The sequence below is a fragment of the Lutra lutra genome, chromosome 2, assembly GCF_902655055.1.
Source record: "Lutra lutra chromosome 2, mLutLut1.2, whole genome shotgun sequence".
Lineage (NCBI taxonomy): Eukaryota > Metazoa > Chordata > Mammalia > Carnivora > Mustelidae > Lutra > Lutra lutra.
In genome coordinates this window covers 203,554,635-203,577,162 of record NC_062279.1, presented here as the reverse complement: position 1 = coordinate 203,577,162, position 22,528 = coordinate 203,554,635, and the positions used below count along the sequence as shown (strand labels likewise).

The following is a 22,528-nucleotide window of genomic DNA, read 5'->3' as shown; positions in this document are numbered from 1 at the left end:
GTTAAATCAAATGTGTTAATATTTAAAGTTACATATTCTGAAAGGTGAAATTAATAGACAAATACAGAACTTATGTAAACAACCAGTAAACTAAGATAAACAGCACTGCCACCACATGCTCCAAAATGGTGCGTTTTTAGTGTCTGAAGTTCTTTGCAAATTATCTTTTGGGACAATTCAGATGAATTTCAATAAAGGATGTGTGTTCTGCAAGATGTCAGTTTTAGGGTTTCCAACATGGGTGGCATCATTTAACAAAAGTACATCAATAGTCTTACTAGTGAGTGTTTTCAACTTGGGTTTCTAAATCTTTATTTTCTGTGGAGGTAAACCAAAGCACTGTCTTAAGACTCCATCTTTCAAAGTTACAATACAATCTCTATCACTCCTAGAGGTCTGAAGGCTAGATCGGCCCCTGGTCCTTGCCATCGTCTTCATCTTCATCTTCCTCATCATCCTGGTCTCCGGATTCAAGTTCATCCTCTTCTTCTACCTAAAGGGAATATGCACACTTGTCATTATTAACATCTGATCACTTTGCATTCAACACATACTGACACACAGTGATAAATTCTTTATTCCTTCCAGTAATTGTCGATTACAAGCCATCTGATTTCCTTGATTTACTGCTCAAGCTCTCTGCCATTGTTTTTAAAGATTTTATTTATTTATTTATTTATTTATTTGAGAGAGAGAGAGAGAGAGAGAGAGAGGGAGGGAGGGAGAACACAGAGGGTGAGTGAGAGGGAGAAGCAGACTCCTTGCTGAGCAGAGAGCCCGACTCAGGGCTTGATCCCAGGACCTGAGAGATCATGACCCAAGCCAAAGGCTGACACTTAACCGACTGAGCCACCCAGGCGCCCCCCTCTGCCATCATGAGACGAGATGGACAGGTTGACTTGCTGACAGATGGCCATACCTCTCTACACACAAATGTGGATCAAACATGACAAAAGAGAATGGAACATGTGGATGATGAGAGTCTTGTGACCACAGGAGCCAATCAGTTCACCTGTAGGCTCAAAGCCCAAAAGAGAACAGTTAACAGATGCTGGAAACGGTGCCTGGGTATCCTAAGTCGACTCACTGAAGACCACAGGAGAAGAGCAGACGATCCTGCATTCATGGACCAACATAGTTACACCCGTGACACGGATATGGAGGCACAACACTGCCACGCTACAGTACAATTCTTGAAAATATACCCTCGATCATTTCTGGGAACATTTCGGTCTTACCGGATGACCAAGCTCCTTGAGTTTATTCTTTAACGAAAATATTTTCTGGTCCTGATCAGCCAACAGCACCAACAGATCGTCCTGTTCTTTTTTGGAATCTGTAACGTCCATCTCGAGCTTGTTTTTCTCATTTTGTAAAATGGCAATGGTGCTGTTAGAGGCGTCCAACTGCTCTTTGATGGCACTCCGTTCCTCAGACAGAGCTTTAATTTCACTCTGGGAAAAGAAAGGGGAAGATCAACCCATCTAAGATTAGTATTCACTCTCACAGGGTTAACAAACAGGTTCATTCTTTCTCTCTCTTTTTAAGGTTTATTTATTTGACAGACAGAGATCACAAGTAGGCAGAGAGGCAGGCAGAGAGAGGAGGAAACAGGCTCCCTGCTGAGCAGAGAGCCCCATGTGGGGCTCGATCCCAGGACCCTGGAATCATGACCCAAGCCGAAGACAGAGGCTTTAACCCACTGAGCCACTCAGGCGCCCCTCTTTGTCTCTCTTTTATTTTTGGGTTCATTCTTTCTGTGACAATCTGAGGATTTTGGGGGGTGTGGTTTTGGGGATAGAACACACACATACACACACACTCATCCAGTAACATGAGAATTTATGTTAGGCTGTATATCAAAGATGGTTATTGTGAAAGACAGAGTTTAACATCCAAAAAATAGTTTTAAGTAGCTATTTTTCAAAAAAACCCAAGAGATAATTCCATTTCAGATAACCAGAGGAACAAAATAAAGACACAAAACATTTTACAGGCAAAGCCTGATGAGCATCAGAATTAGAACTCAGGATAAAAACATTTTTAACCCAACTTCATGCATACGATCAAATGGGAAAGAAAAACAGCTGCAAATAAAATCCACGGCATAAAGATAAAATAATCTGACTACGCTCCAAAAGACATCATCACACAGATTGTATTCATGCCTCTTAGTTTTATTACTTTCACCTCACTGTTCTCTTCATGTTACTTATTCTATTTCTCTGTCACACAGGCTGGCAGGCTCTTTCATGCCTGTGTCCTCAGCCTAATGGAAAGCCTACATGTGGCTGTGTTTTAGCCAAAGCTATACTCTTTACTTCTTTTTTTAATTTTTTTTAGATTTATTTCTTTATTTGAGAGAGAGAGAGAACATGAGCAGGAGGGGCAGAGGGAGAGGGAGAGGATCTCCAGCAGACTCTGCGCTGAGCGTGGAGCCCAATGCAGGGCTGGATCTCACGACCCTGAATTCATGACCTGAGGAGAAACCAAGAGTCGGAGGCTTAACCAACTGCATCCCTCAGGTGCCCCTGTACCCTTTATTTCTTACCGTGATTAAAGATTGACAAGAAAACTTAACTTTCAGGGCACCTGGGTGGCTCAGTGGGTTAAAGTCTCTGCCTTCAGCTCAGGTCATGATCTCAGGGTCCTGGGATCGAGCCCCACATCGGGCTCTGTGCTCAGCGGGGAGCCTGCTTCCCCCTCTCTCTCTGCCTGCCTCTCTGCCTACTTGTGATCTCTGTCTCATAAATAAATAAAATCTTAAAACAAACAAACAAACAACTTAACTTTCAACGATTTCTACTTTCAAAGTACATTCGTACCCACTCTTACTTCATGTATGTGGTATCGTTATCTGAAACGGCATTTAAAAACCTTCACTCATGCTATCTTCACTTATCCAAATAGCAATGCACACGTTGTGAGATAAAATTACACCCTACAAATTTGCCTCATAAAGCTAAAGATCTGAGACATCAAATAAGATCAAATTTCCTGAGTTCATTTTATAGGATATGCAATAAATCAAAGTTTCACCACAGCACAACCTTTAACTCCTTCGTCTCCTGTAACAGCGCCGACAGTCTGCCTTCCACGTCGGTGGTCTTTGCAGCCGTTCCAGCTTCACTCTCTCCTGGTGCACGAGCTGATTTCGCCTGAAGGTAGAAATTGGAGGGGAAAAAAACGTTTCTTTAAAGCACAATCAGTGTGAAATCCCAAAGGTGACTTAATTTTCTCGCTACTTTGAAACTGTATTTCCAGTAACAGGAAGCAGAATTCCTTATGTACTGACACATACGCTAGCAAGGACGAGCGGTGCCTATGGTGGAGCGGGAGGCTGAGGCTGAGGCAGGGGTGTCGCAGCATCAGATCTCAGCAGAGCACGAGGAAGGCTGGGTCAAGCAGCCTCAAGGTCAGACCACAGCTATAACAGCATTTACTAAGCAGAGAATATTTCTCAGAGCCCTCTCCTCACAATACTCCTGCAAGTGAAGTCCACGCTGTCATCTCAGAGAAGCAGGTGGGGAAACTGAGCTGAATGCCATTAACTGGCGAAATATAAAGATTCTTTTCTTTTTTTTTTTTTTAAGATTTTATTTATTTGAGAGAAAGAGGGAAAAAGAGAGCAAGCGTGGAGGGGAGGAACAGAGGAAGAAGGAGAGAAACTCAAGTAGACTGAGCAGAGCACGGAGCCCGATGACGTGGGACTCGATCTCATGACCCTGAGATCACGACCTGAGCCAAAACCAAGAGTCACTTAACCAACTGCACCACCCCAACACCCCAAAATGCAAAGATTTTCTTAAGTGCTCCAGGAAATATTCTTAAATCATGGTTTTCCAATCTTCCCTGCTTTTTTTCTACAAAGAACTGGGAAAGAGGGTGTTGACGTAACAAATACCTAAAAATGTGGACAGGATGTCAGAATTGGTAGTGGCCGGAAGAGCTCTGAGGTACATGTCAGATGAAGCCTAAACTGCCTTGAAGAGACCGTCAGTAGAAACACTGATGATAAAGGCAATTCTGGTGAATGCTCAGAAAAAAAGGGAAATTAGAGAGAAAGCTTCTATGGTCTTGGAGAAAACATCACCATGGGGCATCTGGGTGGCCCAGTGGGTTAAAGCCTCTGCCTTTGGCTCGGGTCATGGTCTCAGGGTCCTGGGATGGAGCCCCGCATCGGGCTCTCTGCTCAGCAGGGAGCCTCCTTCCCCCCCCCCCCCCCCCCCCGCCTCTCTCTGCCTGCCTCTCTGTCAAATAAATAAATAAAATCTCAAAAAAAAAAAAAGGAGAACATCATCATGAATAGAATGTTGGTAGAAATATGGAGGGAAAGGAGGTTTTGGTGAGGCCCCAAATGGAAATGAAGAACACGTTACTGGAAAGTAGAGGATGGAGATCCTGGTTACCAGGTGGCAAAGAAAAAGGCTGAATTGCGTTTTAGTGCTTTGTAGGAAGTAGAGCTTAAAAGCGACGAACTTGGATATTTCGGTGAGGTGATTTCTTTTTTTTTTTTTCCTTAAAGATTTTATTTATTTATTTGACAGACAGAGATTACAAGTAGGCAGAGAGGCAGGCAGAGAGAGAGGAGGAAGCAGGCTCCCCGACAAGCAGAGAGCCCAATGCGGGGCTCGATCCCAGAACCCCGAGATCATGAGCCGAGCGGAAGGCAGAGGCCCAACCCACTGAGCCACCCAGGTGCCCTCAGTGTGGTGATTTCTAAACAAAGTGTTAGAGGTGTGGCGTGGTTTCTCCTTGAAGCCTACTGGAAACTGTAACGGGAGAGAAATAACTTGAAGAAGGAACGTTAAACGAAAGGGAATCGGAACATGAAGATTTAGAAAATTCTCAGCCTATCCCTATCACAATAAACAACAAAGCGTGTTCTGCTGAAATACCAAGGATGTGGCCGGACCACTTCCATAAAGAAGTTACTCGTGTGGCTCAGCTACCCAGTCAACCACCTCGGAAGAGGCTGGAATAGAGAAAGGATGATCCAGATCTTATCTGGCGACTTGGATCCCTGGGAATGGCATGGGTCACTAAGAAGGTTTTTGACAATTCTAGACCAGCAGAAAACCTGTCAGCTTGGACTGATGGACTGAAGGGGACAGAGATGGGATAAAATACAAGATACCAGCACAATGAACCATTAAATCATTGATTACACTGATCTGCTGAGTCTGACTCTCATGTGCCTGCCAGTCTGGCCCAGAAGCCTGGGTGACCAGAACTGTGGCCAGTGAGTCACCCAAAGGGAAGGTGCTCTCCGACACATTCACTTCTGTTACATTCACTCCTTTCACAGAGTGTCTGAGAAAGAAGCCTTAACCTTGTGTTTACGATCTTGCAGGAATAAGAAAGTAATAATTAACATACAAATATTTCGGTTTTCCTTAACAGCTCCTGCTTTTCTGTCTGCAGTCTGGTGATCTCCACAGATTGTGAGTTTAACTGAGACTTTAATGTTGCCAGCTCCTAGGAGACAAAAATAATTGCGTTGTAACATGAAACATCATTAATTTCAGCAAGGCAATGTGTATTTACAGGAAGAAATTTAAAATTATTTCTTTTCTTGGTCCCTCTCTCTAAAATCACAACTTCCAAGTTTTAAAATCTAATTCTAAAAAAACTGTCCTTGAACTTTGCGTTCAAGATAGAGAATTAAGCAAGTTCATTATACATATTTTCACCTCTGCTTCTTCCTGAGATCCCGTGTAAAAAACCCGTAAGGTGGGGGAAGAAGGGAAAGAGGAAGGAAGGGAGCGTGGGGGCAGGGAGGGGAGAGAAATGCACAAGGACAAAGAGAATAACAGAAACGAACAAATAAAATTGGGGAATTTCAGAAAGCAAATGTCAGTGGTAATGGACCGCAGCACACCTGAGAAAGCTACAAACCTAAAGTGATGTGTGGACTTGCTACCTGACGTGCCTGCCTACCAAAGGGCTTGGAATCTGGCCCCACCAGGTATCTCTGCAAGTGTGGGTAAAAATGGGGTCAAAAACAGCAGGGCTGGTTGAAGTCTGCTTAGGAAGACCACTGGATCCCTGTTTCAATCTCATGCATGGTCCTCTTCTCTGGCCAAAGACTAGACATTTAGTATTTGGAAAGGGAAAGACAGGACCTATTTAGACCATGGGTCTCCTAACATAGATCAAAGTAGTTAGTGCTGTAGTGAAAAGGAGGGAATTAACTGAAAGTTTATATATCATTAATGTTGAAATTCCCAACATTCTTGCCCTCCCCCCACCAAAACCGCCCAGGGATATTATATGTATTATGATTATAATATATTATAATATAATATAATATAAATATAATTATATAATATAATATAATTATAACCACAATTATAACTGTGCATCTCCCTCATACTACTTGACCATGTCTGCAGACACTGGGTAAGCGGTGGGTACGGTCATGTAAAAAACTCTTTTGTTCTCTTAAAACTTTCTATCACATACATATGAGGCTTTCCTTTGATGTTTTATTCAGTTATCTAAATGAGTTACATAGACATCCAGGCTACGGACAATTTTAGTTCTCTTTTTATACAGGATTTTGCTATATAACAAAACTGTCATTTAAAACATCTTTTTAACAATATAAAACTGATAAAAAATAAATTACAGAAAGTAAAAATCCAAAGGCAATGCTCTTTAGAGATATCTAACTTAAAAAAAAAAAAGAAATAAAGAAATATCTAACTAAAGTTTAACTGGGAAACACAGAGTAAAATTTTTACTTGGAACTTATAAACTAAGCTCATTTTATCAAAAACTTAATTCCCTTTAATTTTAATACAGTTCTCGTGTAGGCAGGCTTCAGAAAACCAAAATGGCATGTGAATTTTCCTCACACAAACTTGTAACTTAAAAATCCTTAACGACAAATTATCTTTTTTGAAAAGACCGATTGTAGAATCTACTTTGGGGTTCATGGACATTATCAAAATGTGACCCAGTTTCTCTGTGTACAGTTATCCCTCTCTCAGATCAGCGATGTCAGTGGACTAGGATCACGTGTCTAGCGGAGAAGCCAGTCAAGTCCTAGGTTTGTGGGGTTGTTCACTTCCTCCTTCAGTATTACTTTTTTTTTGTTTTTTAAAAGAAACAGAAGAAACATATATTCCTTTTTATAAGAAAGGAAGAAAGGAGGGTAGGACAGAAGAAAAAGGAAAGGAGGAAAGAAAAAAATTTTATAAGGAAAAAACACAACTTATTTAGGGATAATATACGAATAAGCAATCTGATACTTTTCTACACTTTTCTTCCCAATACTTAATTCTATATGTAAGTGGTTCTTTTCTTTCTTTTCTGGCTCTTTTCTCAAAAAACACATTTAATATTCTCATTGGATAAAGTTAAATTGGCACTACCTAGTTTCACAGGAAATTATAAATATTACAAATAACCAAGTAGGAAAAAGTTTAATTTGCTTTTCTAGATATTATAAATTACTACAGCAGAAAAAGTCTGTTTTGCTTTTTTAGGTAGTCATCTAATTGAGATAAACACAAATTTATTCCCTTTTCCAGTTCCAAAAACCAACATTCTTCTGGACAGAATGGTTTCAACACTCAATACCTTTAACCATGCAATTATCATGGTCAATAGTATATGAAAATTCGGCATAAGATTTTATATCTTCATATTTGCAACTTATAAATATACTTAAATTTTCCTTAACTGTTAGCTCACTGATAATCTAAAAATAACCCAGGTGAGATGCTTAAATCTGTTAAAAAGAACACAATTAAAAAATAAAAACAGTTGGGGCGCCTGGGTGGCTCAGTGGTTTGGGCCTCTGCCTTCGGCTCAGGTCATGATTCCCGGGGTCCTGGGATCGAGCCCCGCGTCGGGCTCTCTGCTCGGCGGGGAGCCTGCTTCCCTTCCTCTCTCTCTGCCTGCTCTCTGCCTACTTGTGTTCTCTCTCTGTCAAATAAATAAATAAAAATCTTTAAAAAAAAATAAAATAAAAAAAAAAATAAAATAAAAAAATAAAAACAGTTAATAAAAAGCAAAATACCATTACCATACAATTAAAAAAGCTTCTGGACTTCCAAATAACTATCTTCACTATCAAGTTTTGCTTACACTAACAAAGCAGTTCTCAATTAATGAAACTACATGGCTATTACTCTATTATAATTAAAACAACAGGAAATAGAACTTGGATCAAGCTGGAAAATTACCTGTTTTAATTCTGCAATTTGTTCAGAATCTCTAGCAGAAGCTGTTGCTGAAGACTGTTCATCTGTGCCAGGAGATGCTTGCGAAGATTTCTACAAATAGCATAGAAATAAAGTATGAAATCAATTCAGTCTAAAGAGACAGGAAACAAAAGAAAACTGTACACATATAAGCTATGCCTTATAGAGGTTTACCAAAAATTTCACATCAACATTTTAATTTTTATATCCAAGATAAAATTTCAACCTAGCACACAATATCTACAACTTTTCCATAGCTAATAAATTTATACTTATACCAAGTAATTTATTAAATCTAAACACTTATCTGAGGCCATATGGAGAAAGAGCATCAACACAGGTATTTACTGAGTGATTTCCATGTATTAAAAGAGCTTTCTACAGAGTAGTCATTTAATTCTCACAGTAACAAAACAGATACGACCACTACCAATTTATAGATCAGGGAACAAGTTTAAAGAGGTTAACTAAGCTGCTTAAATTCAATTAGTCAGGAAGTGCTGACGCTTAAGACAGTCTGACACCAAAGCTCATATTCTAATTTTTTCTTTAAGTAAACTCTGTGCTGAACATGGGGCTCAAACTCATGACCCCTAGATCAAAAGTCACATGCTTTACCGACTGAGCCAGCCAGGTACCCCCAAAAGCTCATATTCTAAAACCTTACTACGACCCCTTGGCTTAAGGGATTCAGGAAAATCAACAAGCAAGATAATGAGAATTCTTCTTCTTTTTTTGTTTTTAAAGATTTTATTTATTTATCACAAGTAGGCAGAGAGGCAGGCAGAGAGGAGAGGGAGGGAGAAGCAGGCTCCCCACTGAGCAAAGCCCGATTCGGGGCTTGATCCCAGGACCCCGGGATCATGACCTGAGCCAAAGGCATAGGCCTTAATCCGCTGAGCCACCCAGGTGCCCCATGAGAATTACTCTTGACTTCTTAGACTTTTTTACCATTTACTCACCAAATTCTCAATCAGAGAGTCCTTTTCAGCCAGCTGGCTTTGTAAAAGTTCCTGATTATTTTTTAATTCTTCTATCTCTTCTCGTAACCTACCAACTTCTTCTGGCTGAACGCCATTCACCTGAGTCCCATCACTGTAGGAACCTTGATGCTGATTATCTTTTCCTATGAAGACAGGAACAAAATTTGAAAAACCAGCATAAAACTTGAGTTTTTAATTTCCTGAATGAGAAGATTTAAATATAAAAATATAAAATTTCCTTAATTCCGCTACTTTGACAGCACTTTTGTAGACACACTTCATTTTTGCAAAACAGTGTATTGATAGAAATGGGAAGTGATGATATTTTCAGGTTTCTGGGAAGAAAAAAGCATAGTCTTACTAAGACTAAAATGCATGGTTTGGTGATCTATAATTAACAATTACAGTAGTTTCCAGGCATCTGGATGGCTCAGTCAATTAAGCATCCAATTCTTGGTTTCGGCTCAGGTCATGATCTCAGGGTCATGAACTGAGCCCCATGTTGGCCTCTGTGCTCTGTGCAGAGTCTGCTTGGGATTCTGTCTCTCCCTCTCCCTCTGCCCCTTGCCACCTCTCTAAAATAAATAAATAAATCTTTAAAAAAATTAGAGTAGTTTCAATTCCAATTCGGTCAATTAATATGAGAGAAAACAAAATCCCTCTTAAAATCTTCACAAAGGAACCGCTTTCTGTGCATACAAAATCACTGACAAATTGTTATAAATAAGGAAGTGAAAGGGGTAGTTTTTTCTGAAAATTTTAGTCACCTTCATATAAATAAAACTATTTCTAAATGGCTAGGATTCCAATCATAAGCACTACAGGATGATACTATTTACAAGCATTTGACTCTTACCATGTGCCAGGAAATGAACTAGAATTTAATATATATTATTTCATTTAATTCTCAGACGACACAGATGCTCTTATCAGTTCCATTTTGCAGAGGAGGAGATAGAAAGGTTAGAAAAGTCATTCTCAACTGGCTATACACATCAGAATCACCCGGGAAGCTTGTAATAATTATTGCTTGGCTCCAACACCAACTAATTAAATCATACCCTTGAGTGGGGTCTCTGTACGGGCGGCATTAAAAACAAAACTAAACTAATCAAAAAATGGGTCTCAGGATATTCTATCTAACTGCACTCAAGGCTGAGAATCAATGGATCAGACACTGAAACAGGTAGCAAAGAACTTGGACTTCAAACTCTGATTTACAAATTTGTTACAGTGATTAAGGTTAGAGAAAAACTAGTCCACAAGAATAATCTGTTTGATTTAGTCCAGTTTTGGGGGACACTATAATAATTATGGCTAGCTATACCTACCTAGCTGTACTTTAAGAAGATTGTACTGATCTTTGTGTTGCTGAATCTGAGATACTTGCTGTGTGACTGCCGTCTGGAGCTGTTCATTTTGACATTTTAACGTAGAAATCTGCTGCTTTAATTCCTCAAGTTGCAGATCCTGGGAAACAAAACATAATTCAGTGTTTTAAATTTTGTACTGATTAGCATTAGGAAAATGAGCAAATTAAAAATCAGAGATTATTTTGGGTCATGGTATTTTTAAAGTACTCAACACTTCCAGAATCACTCAATAATTAAGTAATAATACGTTAATGTATGCACCAAGGTCAATTAACATGCAGCAGAACTGTACAATCGCCAGGAAGGCCTCGTTAATAAGCACCATGGCATGGCCTACAATCTCACTGCAATTACTGGGGTGGGGGACAGTCAATTTTAAAAACTCCATTTTATGGTCCATCAAACCGTTTAAGAAATTTATACGAAACAATTGACGAAACTTAGTATATAAATATCTACATGCATCTATACTACTTTCAACATCAAAGATAATCCTAGAACAGAACATTTAGAAGGCCAAGAAAAGAACCTCCAACTCTCATCACCCTAATATAACTAGTTGAATTTGATATATTTATCATCTGCTAATTTTTTCTCAATTCAAGTATTTTCAACTTGTCATACTCAATCCATGTCATTTTATAGCCTTTACTTACTATTCAGTTTTAAGTTCCTTCTCATATTGCTAGTTTTTCGCAATCATAACTTTTAATGCTTTCTCAACATCAGTAGATGCAATATAATTTACATTCAAAAGGAACACGGAGGTTGGTTTCCTTGTTTTCTAAATAATAAATATGATTACAATAAATATCATAGTCATATTTTTGTTTTCCTGAATTCTGAAGAATTTCCTTAGGATGGATTCTCAGACGTCATTCAGTTTATATAAATATTTTATAGTTCTCAATGCTTGTTTGCCTAATTGTCAAATGGCATTTTAAATGGTGAGACTATTTAAAATTAACATTTCTGAAGCAGAGTCATTATGGTAATTGTGTCAAATCACTCTTTTCTTCTTCTAAATTAACCATATTTATCAGCCCCATGTGTAGGCTGTAACATCGCATTCCAAGTATTTCTTTTCCATTGCTCTAAAGATACTACATTTTACCATCTGGAAATGACTCCATATTTGTACTAAAATATAGATGAAAAATCCTAATAACCATGGGTAGTTTAATGATTTAAGTTTGAATCGTTCAAAGATTATTCTAATTTACTGATCTGCTTAAAAACTGAAAAGCTCAGACTAAATGCTAAATATACCACTATATTTTTATTCTTAGAATTCCAATCTCAACAATACAGATTGCGGGGAAGAACACAGGCAGCTCGCGTTGAGAGAGCTCTACCCAAGCTCTTACTTGCCACACTTGCCTCAAGCTGTGCCTTGTCAGCAGCGGGGGCGGGGGGGGGGGGTGGGGGGGGTGGGGGTGGGGGGGGTGGGGTGTGTGTGAAGTGTGGGTGCGGGGGGAGGGGGGAGAAGGGGTGCAGCCACCCCCCCCAATGAACAGCCACCAGTGTATTGTTTTCACTTTAATAGCATTTAAATAACAACAGTAATCTCATTTCCAGATAATACTGCAGCCCTTTTTAGGATTCCAATCAAGGTATATGCCACGACGAAGAATTAAATGAAAGCAAAAAACAAGAAACACACTTTGCCGAAATGTAATGGGAAATCTAAGGTGCTCACACAACTCAAGTGTGCAGGTTCTCTGGTAGCCTGCTGAGAAAATGTCAGTTAACAACTTTGAGAGGGTAGTTTCACTTTCATCATCATTCTGCACGCTAATAGACCCTCCGCTGTTCTTAGTATCACCTATTCAGTCCTGCAAGACGGAGATCTCAGGTTGGCATCTGACCCTTTATGCCCCTCACACCCACATCCAATCATCACCCAGTCCTGCCACTTAAGGCCACTTTGCTTTCCACATTTCATAGGTCTGCCCTCTCTACAGCTCACTGTGATGAGTTTGAGAGTCCCAGTAACACACAGTTTTTGAATCCTGTCCCACCGACCACTGGGTGATCCTGGACAAATTCAAATTCTCTCAGTCTCAGATTCCTCATTTATTCTTGGATGGAAATATTAACTACTTTGTAGGGATGCTGTGGAAATTAAACGAAAGTGTCTGAATTTGTTCTGTGAGCACCTAGAACACAATAAACAAAACACCGTAGCCATTATTCCCATCAGTGCCCAAGTTCCCTCCCCCAGCCCCTCGAGACCACCTCCTTCTGGACGGCTCTCTCCTGGGCCTTGCTTCTCAAATTTCTGCTTGGCGCAGCCACCAAGTGTTCTGTGTGCGTGCTGGGAACATGTCCTGCTCCTCTTCCTGATCTTTCCTTCTGCCCAGCTTGTTCCTAGCCATCCGCTGGGCACTCACGTTCTGTTTTCTCCAGCTCCTGCTCTTAGCTAAATCAGCTGCCTCTCTGCTGTAACAGACCCTCCAGGATCTGTATCACTAGACTTCATGTTACGTGTGTCACAATACCCTATTTATAGTTTTCTCTCCCCGGGACTGTGATAGGGGAACATGTCTCATTCATGACTTCATCCACCACATCCTGCACAATGCTTAGCACAATATTAAGCTCTGCTTGTTGAATACTCAGAGAGCTTTGAATTATTTAGGAAAATGTGCTCTAATTTCTGTAACTTCTTGCATATGAAATGCCAGGAAAAATTCTGCCCCAAAGTAGAAAAGTGTCAGTACATCAGATAGTGTTTACAATTTATCAGTACATACTTGCTCTCGAATCATATTTTTGTAGTGAGTCACAATACTGTCATGTTGTTCTAATGTTTTCTTCACCTCTTCTTCTTTTTTATCCTCTTCACTGGACTTATAAATAGCCTTAGTTATCACACCTATAAAAGAAAGCTTATTAAAATGTATTTTAGGGGCGCCTGGGTGGCTCAGTGGGTTAAAGCCTCTACCTTCAGCTCAGGTCATGATCTCAGGGTCCTGGGATAAAGCCCCGCATTGGGCTCTCTGCTCAGCGGGGAGTCTGCTTCCTCCTCTCTCTCTGCCTGCCTCTCTGCCTACTTGTGATCTCTCTCTGTCAGATAAATAAATAAAACAAAAAAAAAAAAAGAATCGTATTTTAAAATTTAAAATCTGGGGTACCTGGGTGGCTCAGCTGGTTAAACGACCAACCCTTGATTTCAGTTCAGGTCATGGTCTCAGCATTGTGAGATCGAGCCCTCATATTGGGCTCTGTACTCAGTGCAGAGTCTGCTTAAGATTCTCTCCTGCTGGGATGCCTGAGTGGCTCAGTCTGTTAAGCATCTGCCTTCAGCTCAGGTCATGATCCCGAAGTCCTGGGATCCAGTCCCACATGGGGTGGGCGGGGGGGGGTGTTCCGAGCTTAGCAGGGAGCCTGCTTCTCTCTCTGCCTGCCACTCCCACTACTTGTGCCTTCTCTCACTCTCTGACAAATAAATAAATAAAATCTAAAAAAAAAAAAGATTCTCTCCTGCTCCTCTGTCCCTCCCCCGACTCACAAGTGTGCATGCATACATGTGTGGGTTCTCTCTCTTTAAAATCAACAAAATCTTAAAAAAAAAATTTAATCCTATTTTAAGATTTAATCAGCAAAACATATGGCCTAACGGTATGACAGAGAAGATACGGTCTTCCCAATCTTCTTGAATGCCAAAAATCTTTCAATGAACTATAGACCAAGAGATACTAAAAAAAGTAACAACCCACTTTTGGCTTACTATATAATCTACATGTGTCCAAAATATACACATACAAAATAATCATAGGTACTTAAAGAAAAAAGATTTCATATATTACATTTATTTGACAGACGGAGATCACAGGTACTTTTAAATGAAAATCAATGCAAACTCTGTCTTACCTTCAAGTTCCTTTACCAGCTTCGTGAACTCATGGTCAAATACCATGTATTCCGGACTGGGGAAGTTTGGCTGTGGTTTCTGAGATGCTCTGGAATACAACTCATGTTTGCTGATAAACCCTAGTTTCTCTATGAAGTTTTCTTTGCCAATCCTCTTCTCTATTAGTTGTTTTAATTTCTCTCTACAGAAATAAGCATATTGAAATGCTTTAAAAAAAAAAGTCATAAGAAAACCTAAAACTTGGGTCTACATTATACTTTGGCAGAAAAAATTTATCATTATCAGTTGGATGAAATTAGCAGGTCATTTTTTTCCCCTAGCATTTCCCCCTTACTTACTTCATGTAGCTCTCAAGTGAGTTATCATTGAAGTAAATTGAAATACCCAACAAAAGGGCACATAAGCCTTGGACCAACTGCTCTTCCTCGCCAAGATTTTCTGCAATTTGTCCTGTAAGCTGAAATTTTTGTTAAGGAGACTAATGGCTCATAACATCTAGAGTATTTTCCTTCATAGTCTGAATCTGACATGTATTTCATGTAAGGGTTTCTACAAAGCTTCTATATATAGTCCGAGCAAGCATGAAACAAACAAAGGCACCAGACACACACACACACACACACACACACACGGCTTAAGCGAGCATCATCTCCACCTTAACAGTTTAAAAAGATGCAACACAGCTTTTTAAATATTATAAATTCAAATATTTAGAACGCAGAACTCCCTCTCACTTAGAGGAAGAAATAAGAATAAATACTTACATGCATCTTACTAAAACATAAAGGATACAAATGGAACATTGGCCGAATTGTGAAGGAAATGCGTGACTGCAATGGGACAGTTGCTCAGCCAGGTACAGAGCAGCATCAATAATCCAACTCTTGTCTGTATTTTGCTTCCCTGCAGCAAATAGATAAGTTGGCAGAAATCTCATTTTATCTTTTTTCAAACTTAACGTTACCCCTAAGATCCCTCTCCATTTGCATTAAAAATTTGTTAAGGCCTTACAAAAGATATGTTAGGAAGCCACACGTAAAAACTGAACAAGAGACTGCATTCTTGTGTCCTCTCCGGGCTGTACTTCCCAAAATGAAGAGAGAGCAGAAACTGGAATTGATTTCTGTTCATAAATATATACCAAATTATCGAAAATACTGCTAGTGGAAAAACCTGGTCTGCTAAGGCAGATGCACGATGTGGCTGCTTAAAAAAATTATCAATCCGAAAACACTTTACAGTAACATAAAGTTGCCCAGATGTTTCAATCAAAATTTTAAAAACAAGTTTCCGATAAAAGGACAAATTCTACCTCCTTCAAAAAGTATCAGGAAAAATAAAAGGAAATAATCTCCTGAATTATTTAGTCAAATTCCATCAGAGAATATATTCCCTAACAAGATAATAAATAAACCATGTTGCAAACTCACTGGCAACATGCCAGACAATGAGAATCACAAACATAACAAAGAAAAAGATTTATTGAAATTCGCTAACTGCCCCAAACCACTAACTATACTACTGCCAACCAAACAATATTGAAAACTAGCGCAGCCATCAAAATGACACTTTCTTACATTTTAATGAACACATTTCTATCTCCTCTGGGGATAGTCTCTTAGCTCAAACAGCCACTGCCCATATTATATTACATAACCTATTTTTTGTTTAAGAGTACAAAAGTTGTTTGAAAGAAATAAATGGAATTTAGCACAGTAATGGATTACTTTGAGGTAACTGCAGAAAACATCCAAAATACAATTATTCAAAGCCAAAGAATGGATTTAAAGTAACCATCACTGTGCTTTGAAAAATTACTCAAGACCATTCCCATTTCATGAACCTTGAGGTCAGTATCTTGGCCTTTCTATAATCTATTCTCAAGTGTATTTCAGATTTAATTAAAGAAATTCAGACTAGACTTCTTCAAAATGATCTGCCAAATAAGCATTAGCTTCTACATGATGCATTATTCTTACTTTTTCCTTGCCTCCGTGTCATTACTATGCCTATGGTCTATCTTCATGTTACCCAAGTAGATTTGAAAGTTAAAAAATATAGTTATTCCCAATTGACTATGTGCCACAGAGAACTTTCAACTAGTTACTCAAGTAAATAAATAAAATACTTCATTGATTTCCCCTTGTTATATATAAAAAATTTATTATGACTTGGAATACCATCTGCAAGTACCAACAACACCTACACTGTATATACAGGGCGTTCTATCAAATCACGGGCTGGTGTCTGAATAAACAGAAATGTAACTATCTTCTAGAAGTATACCCTTTGGGGTCTAAATGAAGAATAAGAAAGCAAAGTTAAACAAAACTAGTTAGAATCAAGATAGAATGCAACACCCCACTTAAGCTATGGCATCAAAAGAAGATAAAGTATTCAGGAAATGAGCCTAACCCAAACTAACACCTAAATGAGGCTGGGGCACCTGGGTGGCACAGTCGATTAAGGTTAAGTGGAAGACTAGATTTCAGCTCAGGTCATGATCTCAGGGTCCTGGGATTGAGCCCTGTTCACCAACCCCATTTGGGTTCTACGTTCAGCAAGGAGATTCTCTCTCTCTCAAATAAATAAATAAAACTTAAAAAAAAAAAACCTAAACGAGGAAAATTTAAAAAACACTCCTAAAGAGAACAAAAGCAGACCTAAATCAGTAGAAAGACATCAGTGATTTCACCATTTTGATGAAAAACTCAAAATCATGGAGATAGTAATGGTACATTGATCTGTAAAATCTAGGTAATCCAAATAAAATATCAAAAGGTTTTTCTTCTTCCCACCGAACTAAACAACCTGGTTTTCAAGTTCATATGAAAAAATAAAGAGCAACAATAACTAAACTTAGTAAAAAAAAAAAAAGAAAGAAAGAAAGAAAAGAAAAGAAAAGAAAAGAGAAAGGGCAATGAGGTGATACTAGGTCATAAACGGACAGGAATCAAGGGACAGAATAGAAGTCCAGAAATGATTTTACCAATGAGAATTCAGTATATGAGAAAGATAGCATATAATCATTAGTGGGTTACAGGAGGACTTACAAAATGTTACAATGAGCTAGCTATCTAAAAAAGGTCAGAGGGGGACGCCTGGGTGGCTCAGTGGGTTAAAGCCTCTGCCTTTGGCTCAGGTCATGCTCTCAGGGTCCTAGGATCGAGCACTGCATCTGGCTCTCTGCTAAGCAGGGAGCCTGCTTCCTCCTCTCTCTCTCTGCCTGCCTCAATACCTACTTGTGATCTCTGTCAAATAAATAAATAAAATCTTTAAAAATAAATAAAAGTTAAAAAAGTCAGAGGAGGCTCCTGGCTGGCTCCTGGGTTAAGCCTCTGCCTTCAGCTCAGGTCATGATCTCAGGGTCCCGGGATCGAGTCCTGCATTGGGCTCTCTGCTCGGCAGGGAGCCTGCTTCCTCTTCTCTCTCTCTCTGCCTGCCTCTCCACTTACTTGTGATCTCTGTCGAATAAATAAATAAAAATAAAAATAAAAATAAAAATAAAAAAGGGTCAGAGGATCCATAACTCACATAGTTCATCAAGAAAAATGGAACAAAGATTTAAATAAACACAAAAAATGAAACCAGAAAATAGGAGATGAAAATAATGGCAAGTTTGTTCAAATCATGAAGTGGGGAAGGCCTAAGTATGATATAAAATGCAGAAAAGTGATAAAAGTCTGATATAAAAAAAAAAATCCAAAATACAACACCAAGGTCAAAAACCAAATGACATATCAGGAAAAACATATTTGTAACTTATCACAGATAAGGGGTGAATTCCTTAATATAAAATGAGTTTCTATAAAATTAGAAATGATTTAGCAACCCAACAGAAAAATGAGCAGATGATATGAACTGTAAGAAATGAGAGTTCACAGAAAAACTTTAAATGGTGTATAAACACATAGAAAACTATTCAACGTTTTGGAAAGAGAAATGCACATTAAAACTCACTAAGATAACATTTTTTCACCTCTCAACAGATTGGCGAAAATACAAGTCTGATAACATACTGTTGGTGAGATTATGGAGAATTACATAATCCAACCCACCACAGTCTTACTTGATTTTGCTGGTGGTTCAAAATGGTATTAGGTAGGAGGAAAAAAAACAAACAGTGGCTCTGCACAAAAAGCACCTGAAGGCAACAGAAGAAATAAATAATAGGAGGCAGGGAACCAGCACCGGGGTGGGAGGGGCCAACACTTCTTATTGTATACTTTTTTTTATCATTTTGATTTCTAAATCATGTATATACATATATATGTATTTTAAAGTATGTACATGTATTTTTAAAGACTAAATTTAATTCTAAGAGTGGCAGTATGGTATCAGTGAAAACATGTGGCTGGAAATTAGAAGAACCAAACCCTCCACTGCCCTACCTTGTACAAGTTCAATATGCTATATGTACCCCAATTTCTTCATTTAGCTAACAGAGGCCTTTGGATTAGATAATCTCAAACACAGAAGTTAAAAGGATAGGCTCTGAATATCAGGATTTGTATCCTGGTTCTAAAACTCAACAGCACGAAACCTTATCATCATCCTTCAACAGGTGAGACAGTGAATACCCACCTCATTGAGCTGGGGAGCGGATTAAATGAGTTACTGCAAGAACTTAGAATAGCACATGGTACACAAATAAGTGTTCTACGGGCGCTATAAACTGCGAATCATCCCCTCTAGTTATGCAATTCTTTGCTCTCTACCTATTAAAAGTAGGACTAATGCTCCAAATTTAAAATAGACGGCAGAATAAAGTCTGAACTGGGAAAATGAAAAAACAATAAAAATTGATGGCATAATTTTTTTTTAAAACTCAATGAAATACAGGTGGTCCTTGCTTTGCTACATTCACATAAAGTTATGCATATTGGAAATAGACAGTGAGGACTGTGTAAGAATGCTTTTTTGTGCAGACTATATTATTCTGATGTTCATCAAACTGCGATTTATAATAAAGAAAATGGAAGATAATTAAATGTCTGAAAATAAAGAGATGGTTAGGGCGCCTGGGTGGCTCAGTGGGTTAAGCTGCTGCCTTCGGCTCAGGTCATGATCTCAGGGTCCTGGGATCGAGTCCCGCATCGGGCTCTCTGCTCAGCGAGAAGCCTGCTTCCCTCTCTCTCTCTGCCTGCCTCTCCATCTACTTGTGATCTCTCTCTGTCAAATAAATAAATAAAATCTTAAAAAAAAATAAAAAAAAAATAAAGAGATGGTTAGCTGACCAATGGTATATCTGGTGAAATATTATGCAGTCATATAAGGTGATGTTTATTTAGTGTTTAATAACAAAGAAAATATTTGTAAGAAAAGATTCAGAATATAAAATGGAATCTCTTGTACGATCACTCCTATGTAAATAAACAGTATAGAAAAAAAAGACTGGGAGGGCCTGGCTGGCTCAGTGCGTAGAGCGTGTGGCTCTTGATTTCAGGGTCATGAGTTTAAGCTCCATGTTGGGTGTGGAGCCTACTTTAAAAAAAAAATTTAACCAACAGTTACTTCTGGGTAGTAGAATTCTTACCTTCTAGTTTTTATTTTTTTTCATTTTCCAAAATGAAAAGAAAATAAACTAATACAAAAATGCTATAGTATTTGTCCAGTGTACAATTACACACTGTCCTAAAGATCCAACAAAATCCTGATCAAGCTACTTTAGCCTCCAAAAAAAAAAGTTAGATATTAGACCTTAAAGGCTATTGAAACATTCTATGTCACTGCATTCTGATCTTCTGATGGATTCTTTACAAGATAAATACCCAAGAATAGCAAAAAATAAAACAAAACAAAACAAAATCCACATTCCACTTTGCAGAATAATTTCATGGAACTATTCATTTTGTTTATGTTTTCATTTGTCTGTATGATTGTTTATAGGTTCAAGTCAAGAAAAAGTACGTATCTCTTCTCAGCCCCCAAGAGTATATGAACCACTACGAGTTGGAAAAACAAATGGATGCTGAAATTATCATTTCAGCACATTCTGTGGGTTTAGTTACTAGAAATCACAGATTTTACAGGATGAAAGAGAACCACAAACAAAATAAATGAAGCTGAGTCATCTTACCTTTAACATAGACTATTATGTTTTCCTTTTTATTTTCTAAATAAAAATCCCTCTTATTCCTGGTCTGTGGATTTCAAATTCAGTATTTTACATTACTTATAAAATAAAAAAGCTAACATTTTAAACTTCTACCCTTCAAGTATTACAATGAGTTTCTAGAGTATTATAATTAGATTCACTTTCTAGCAGTGGCCTCTGGGAATAGAAAATTAATGGGAAAGGGGCATGATGGAACGTTCTGAGATTATGAAAAAGTTCTACAGCTTATTCTGGGTGGTGGTTAGAGGTATATTCACCCATCAAAAACGATCTGATTGAATACTTAAGGTCTGTACATTTTACTGTGTATAAGTTATACTTCCAAAAATTCCCTTCTAAATGATTGACACGCATACTTTTAAAATACCTAATATTAAAAATTCTGGAAGCTAAAGCTGCCAAGTTTGTCTGTGTGTGTTATTAGCAGGTGTTAAATCATACTCATCCACAAAGATACAATTCCTAACAGGACTTCAGTTTATTACTACCAACACTGCACAGCTGAACGCATGACCAAACGTAAATATTAAGGTACACTCCTTTTTTGCCAAACACTCTGCAAAAAAAAAAAAAAAAAAAAATCAAAACCGAACACAAATCACACTCCCTCACACACATCAAAAACTAACCCCCAATGGTAACTATACCGTATGGGTTACATCCAGAACTACCCACTGTATTTAATTCAAAAACCTTTCAAATTACAAGATTACACTTTGTACATTTTCAGTAATCTAAGTAATATAAAAGTCACCATATTCTGGGGCGCCTGGGTGGCTCAGTGGGTTAAGCCGCTGCCTTCGGCTCAGGTCATGATCCCAGGTCCTGGGTTCGAGCCCCACATCGGGCTTTCTGCTCAGCAGGGAGCCTGCTTCCTCCTCTCTCTCTGCCTGCCTCTCTGCCTACTTGTGATTTCTCTCTCTCAAATAAATAAATAAAAATCTTTAAAAAAAAAAAAAAGTCACCATATTCTTTGACATACTGACTAGCTGAAGACAAAAATCCTTCACCCTAAATTTTATTAGCTTCAAAATGGTTTCAGGGGGAAATAAAGAAACAAGCTTAGGTGAAGAAACACACACAAAAAAACCACCAAAAAAACCCAAACCAAGGAATTCCAGAAAGTGCAAGCATACCCGGAGGAAGCACAGACACAGCTTCAGCCTCATTCCCACAGTTCTTAGTAACACCACTACACGGAGAAAACATCCCACGGAGAAAAACCGGAAGCCACTTACGACAGAGAGAAACTTGCTGCTGCATGAAAGTGTGAGTAGAATACAACTTCAAACAAGCAGTTAAAAAAACCATCAGCAAAACCGAAGACAAAGAAAAGCCTTGTTGTAAAAGGGAAGTGCCTAAGCTTAAACAAGCGATACATACCCGTCTGTCGATCTTATCACCCTGTAAATTACACATGACAAATTACTCAGAAATATTACTGCGTTAGAAAGATTTAAATCTAGAAAAATCCCTCACAGATGGTCTCTACAAACCCACACCAACAGTTTGGGACAGTACAGTTCAAATCCTTTATTATGTAACAGTGCTTCTACATTTTGGAGGAGAAAGGATCATTTGATAGCACTGTGATAACTCAGAGTGGGAAGACACCGCTATCTGGAGAATTTGTTGTTACGCGTTAACTGTGAAGACAGTGGTAGAGCAAACTCTCTGGTGGCAGTGGTCAGTTAATTGCTGTTTGGCTTAAGAGAAGCTGTTTTCAACAGACAACATGAGAATGACAAGTAGTAAATACATAAAGATAGGGATATTTGGGGGTAGTTTTTTCAAATCACGAAGAAATAAATGATAAATCAAAGATAAAATAAGCTTTCAACGTAAACAGATTTTAAACAACAAAGGGAGCAGACAACCCCCTTTTCACCACAGTTAATTTTTCATAATTCTTCACCTTTAATTTATAGCTTTCTACGTATGGCACTGATGTTTCTTTAAAAGCT

At 38.5% G+C, this 22,528-nt stretch overlaps 1 protein-coding gene across 4 annotated transcripts in view; it reads right to left on the bottom strand.

The window, feature by feature from the left end:
* Window positions 1-285: 285 nt before the first annotated feature.
* USO1 (USO1 vesicle transport factor) overlaps window positions 286-22,528 on the bottom strand; it is an 87,360-nt gene continuing 65,117 nt past the window's right edge. For 2 of the 4 annotated variants that reach the window (XM_047719547.1, XM_047719548.1), the window contains 12 exons: window positions 21,948-21,968; window positions 15,239-15,349; window positions 14,785-14,903; window positions 14,446-14,627; window positions 13,326-13,447; window positions 10,528-10,666; window positions 9,176-9,339; window positions 8,196-8,285; window positions 5,380-5,478; window positions 3,051-3,158; window positions 1,239-1,454; window positions 286-493 (listed from right to left, as the gene is read on the bottom strand). In XM_047719547.1, coding sequence (XP_047575503.1) covers window positions 404-493; window positions 1,239-1,454; window positions 3,051-3,158; window positions 5,380-5,478; window positions 8,196-8,285; window positions 9,176-9,339; window positions 10,528-10,666; window positions 13,326-13,447; window positions 14,446-14,627; window positions 14,785-14,903; window positions 15,239-15,349; window positions 21,948-21,968 — 1,461 coding nt within the window. In that variant the 3' untranslated portion in view covers window positions 286-403. The remainder of the gene's footprint in view (window positions 494-1,238; window positions 1,455-3,050; window positions 3,159-5,379; window positions 5,479-8,195; window positions 8,286-9,175; window positions 9,340-10,527; window positions 10,667-13,325; window positions 13,448-14,445; window positions 14,628-14,784; window positions 14,904-15,238; window positions 15,350-21,947; window positions 21,969-22,528) is intronic. The other 2 variants (XM_047719549.1, XM_047719550.1) reach the window with 1 other exon arrangement.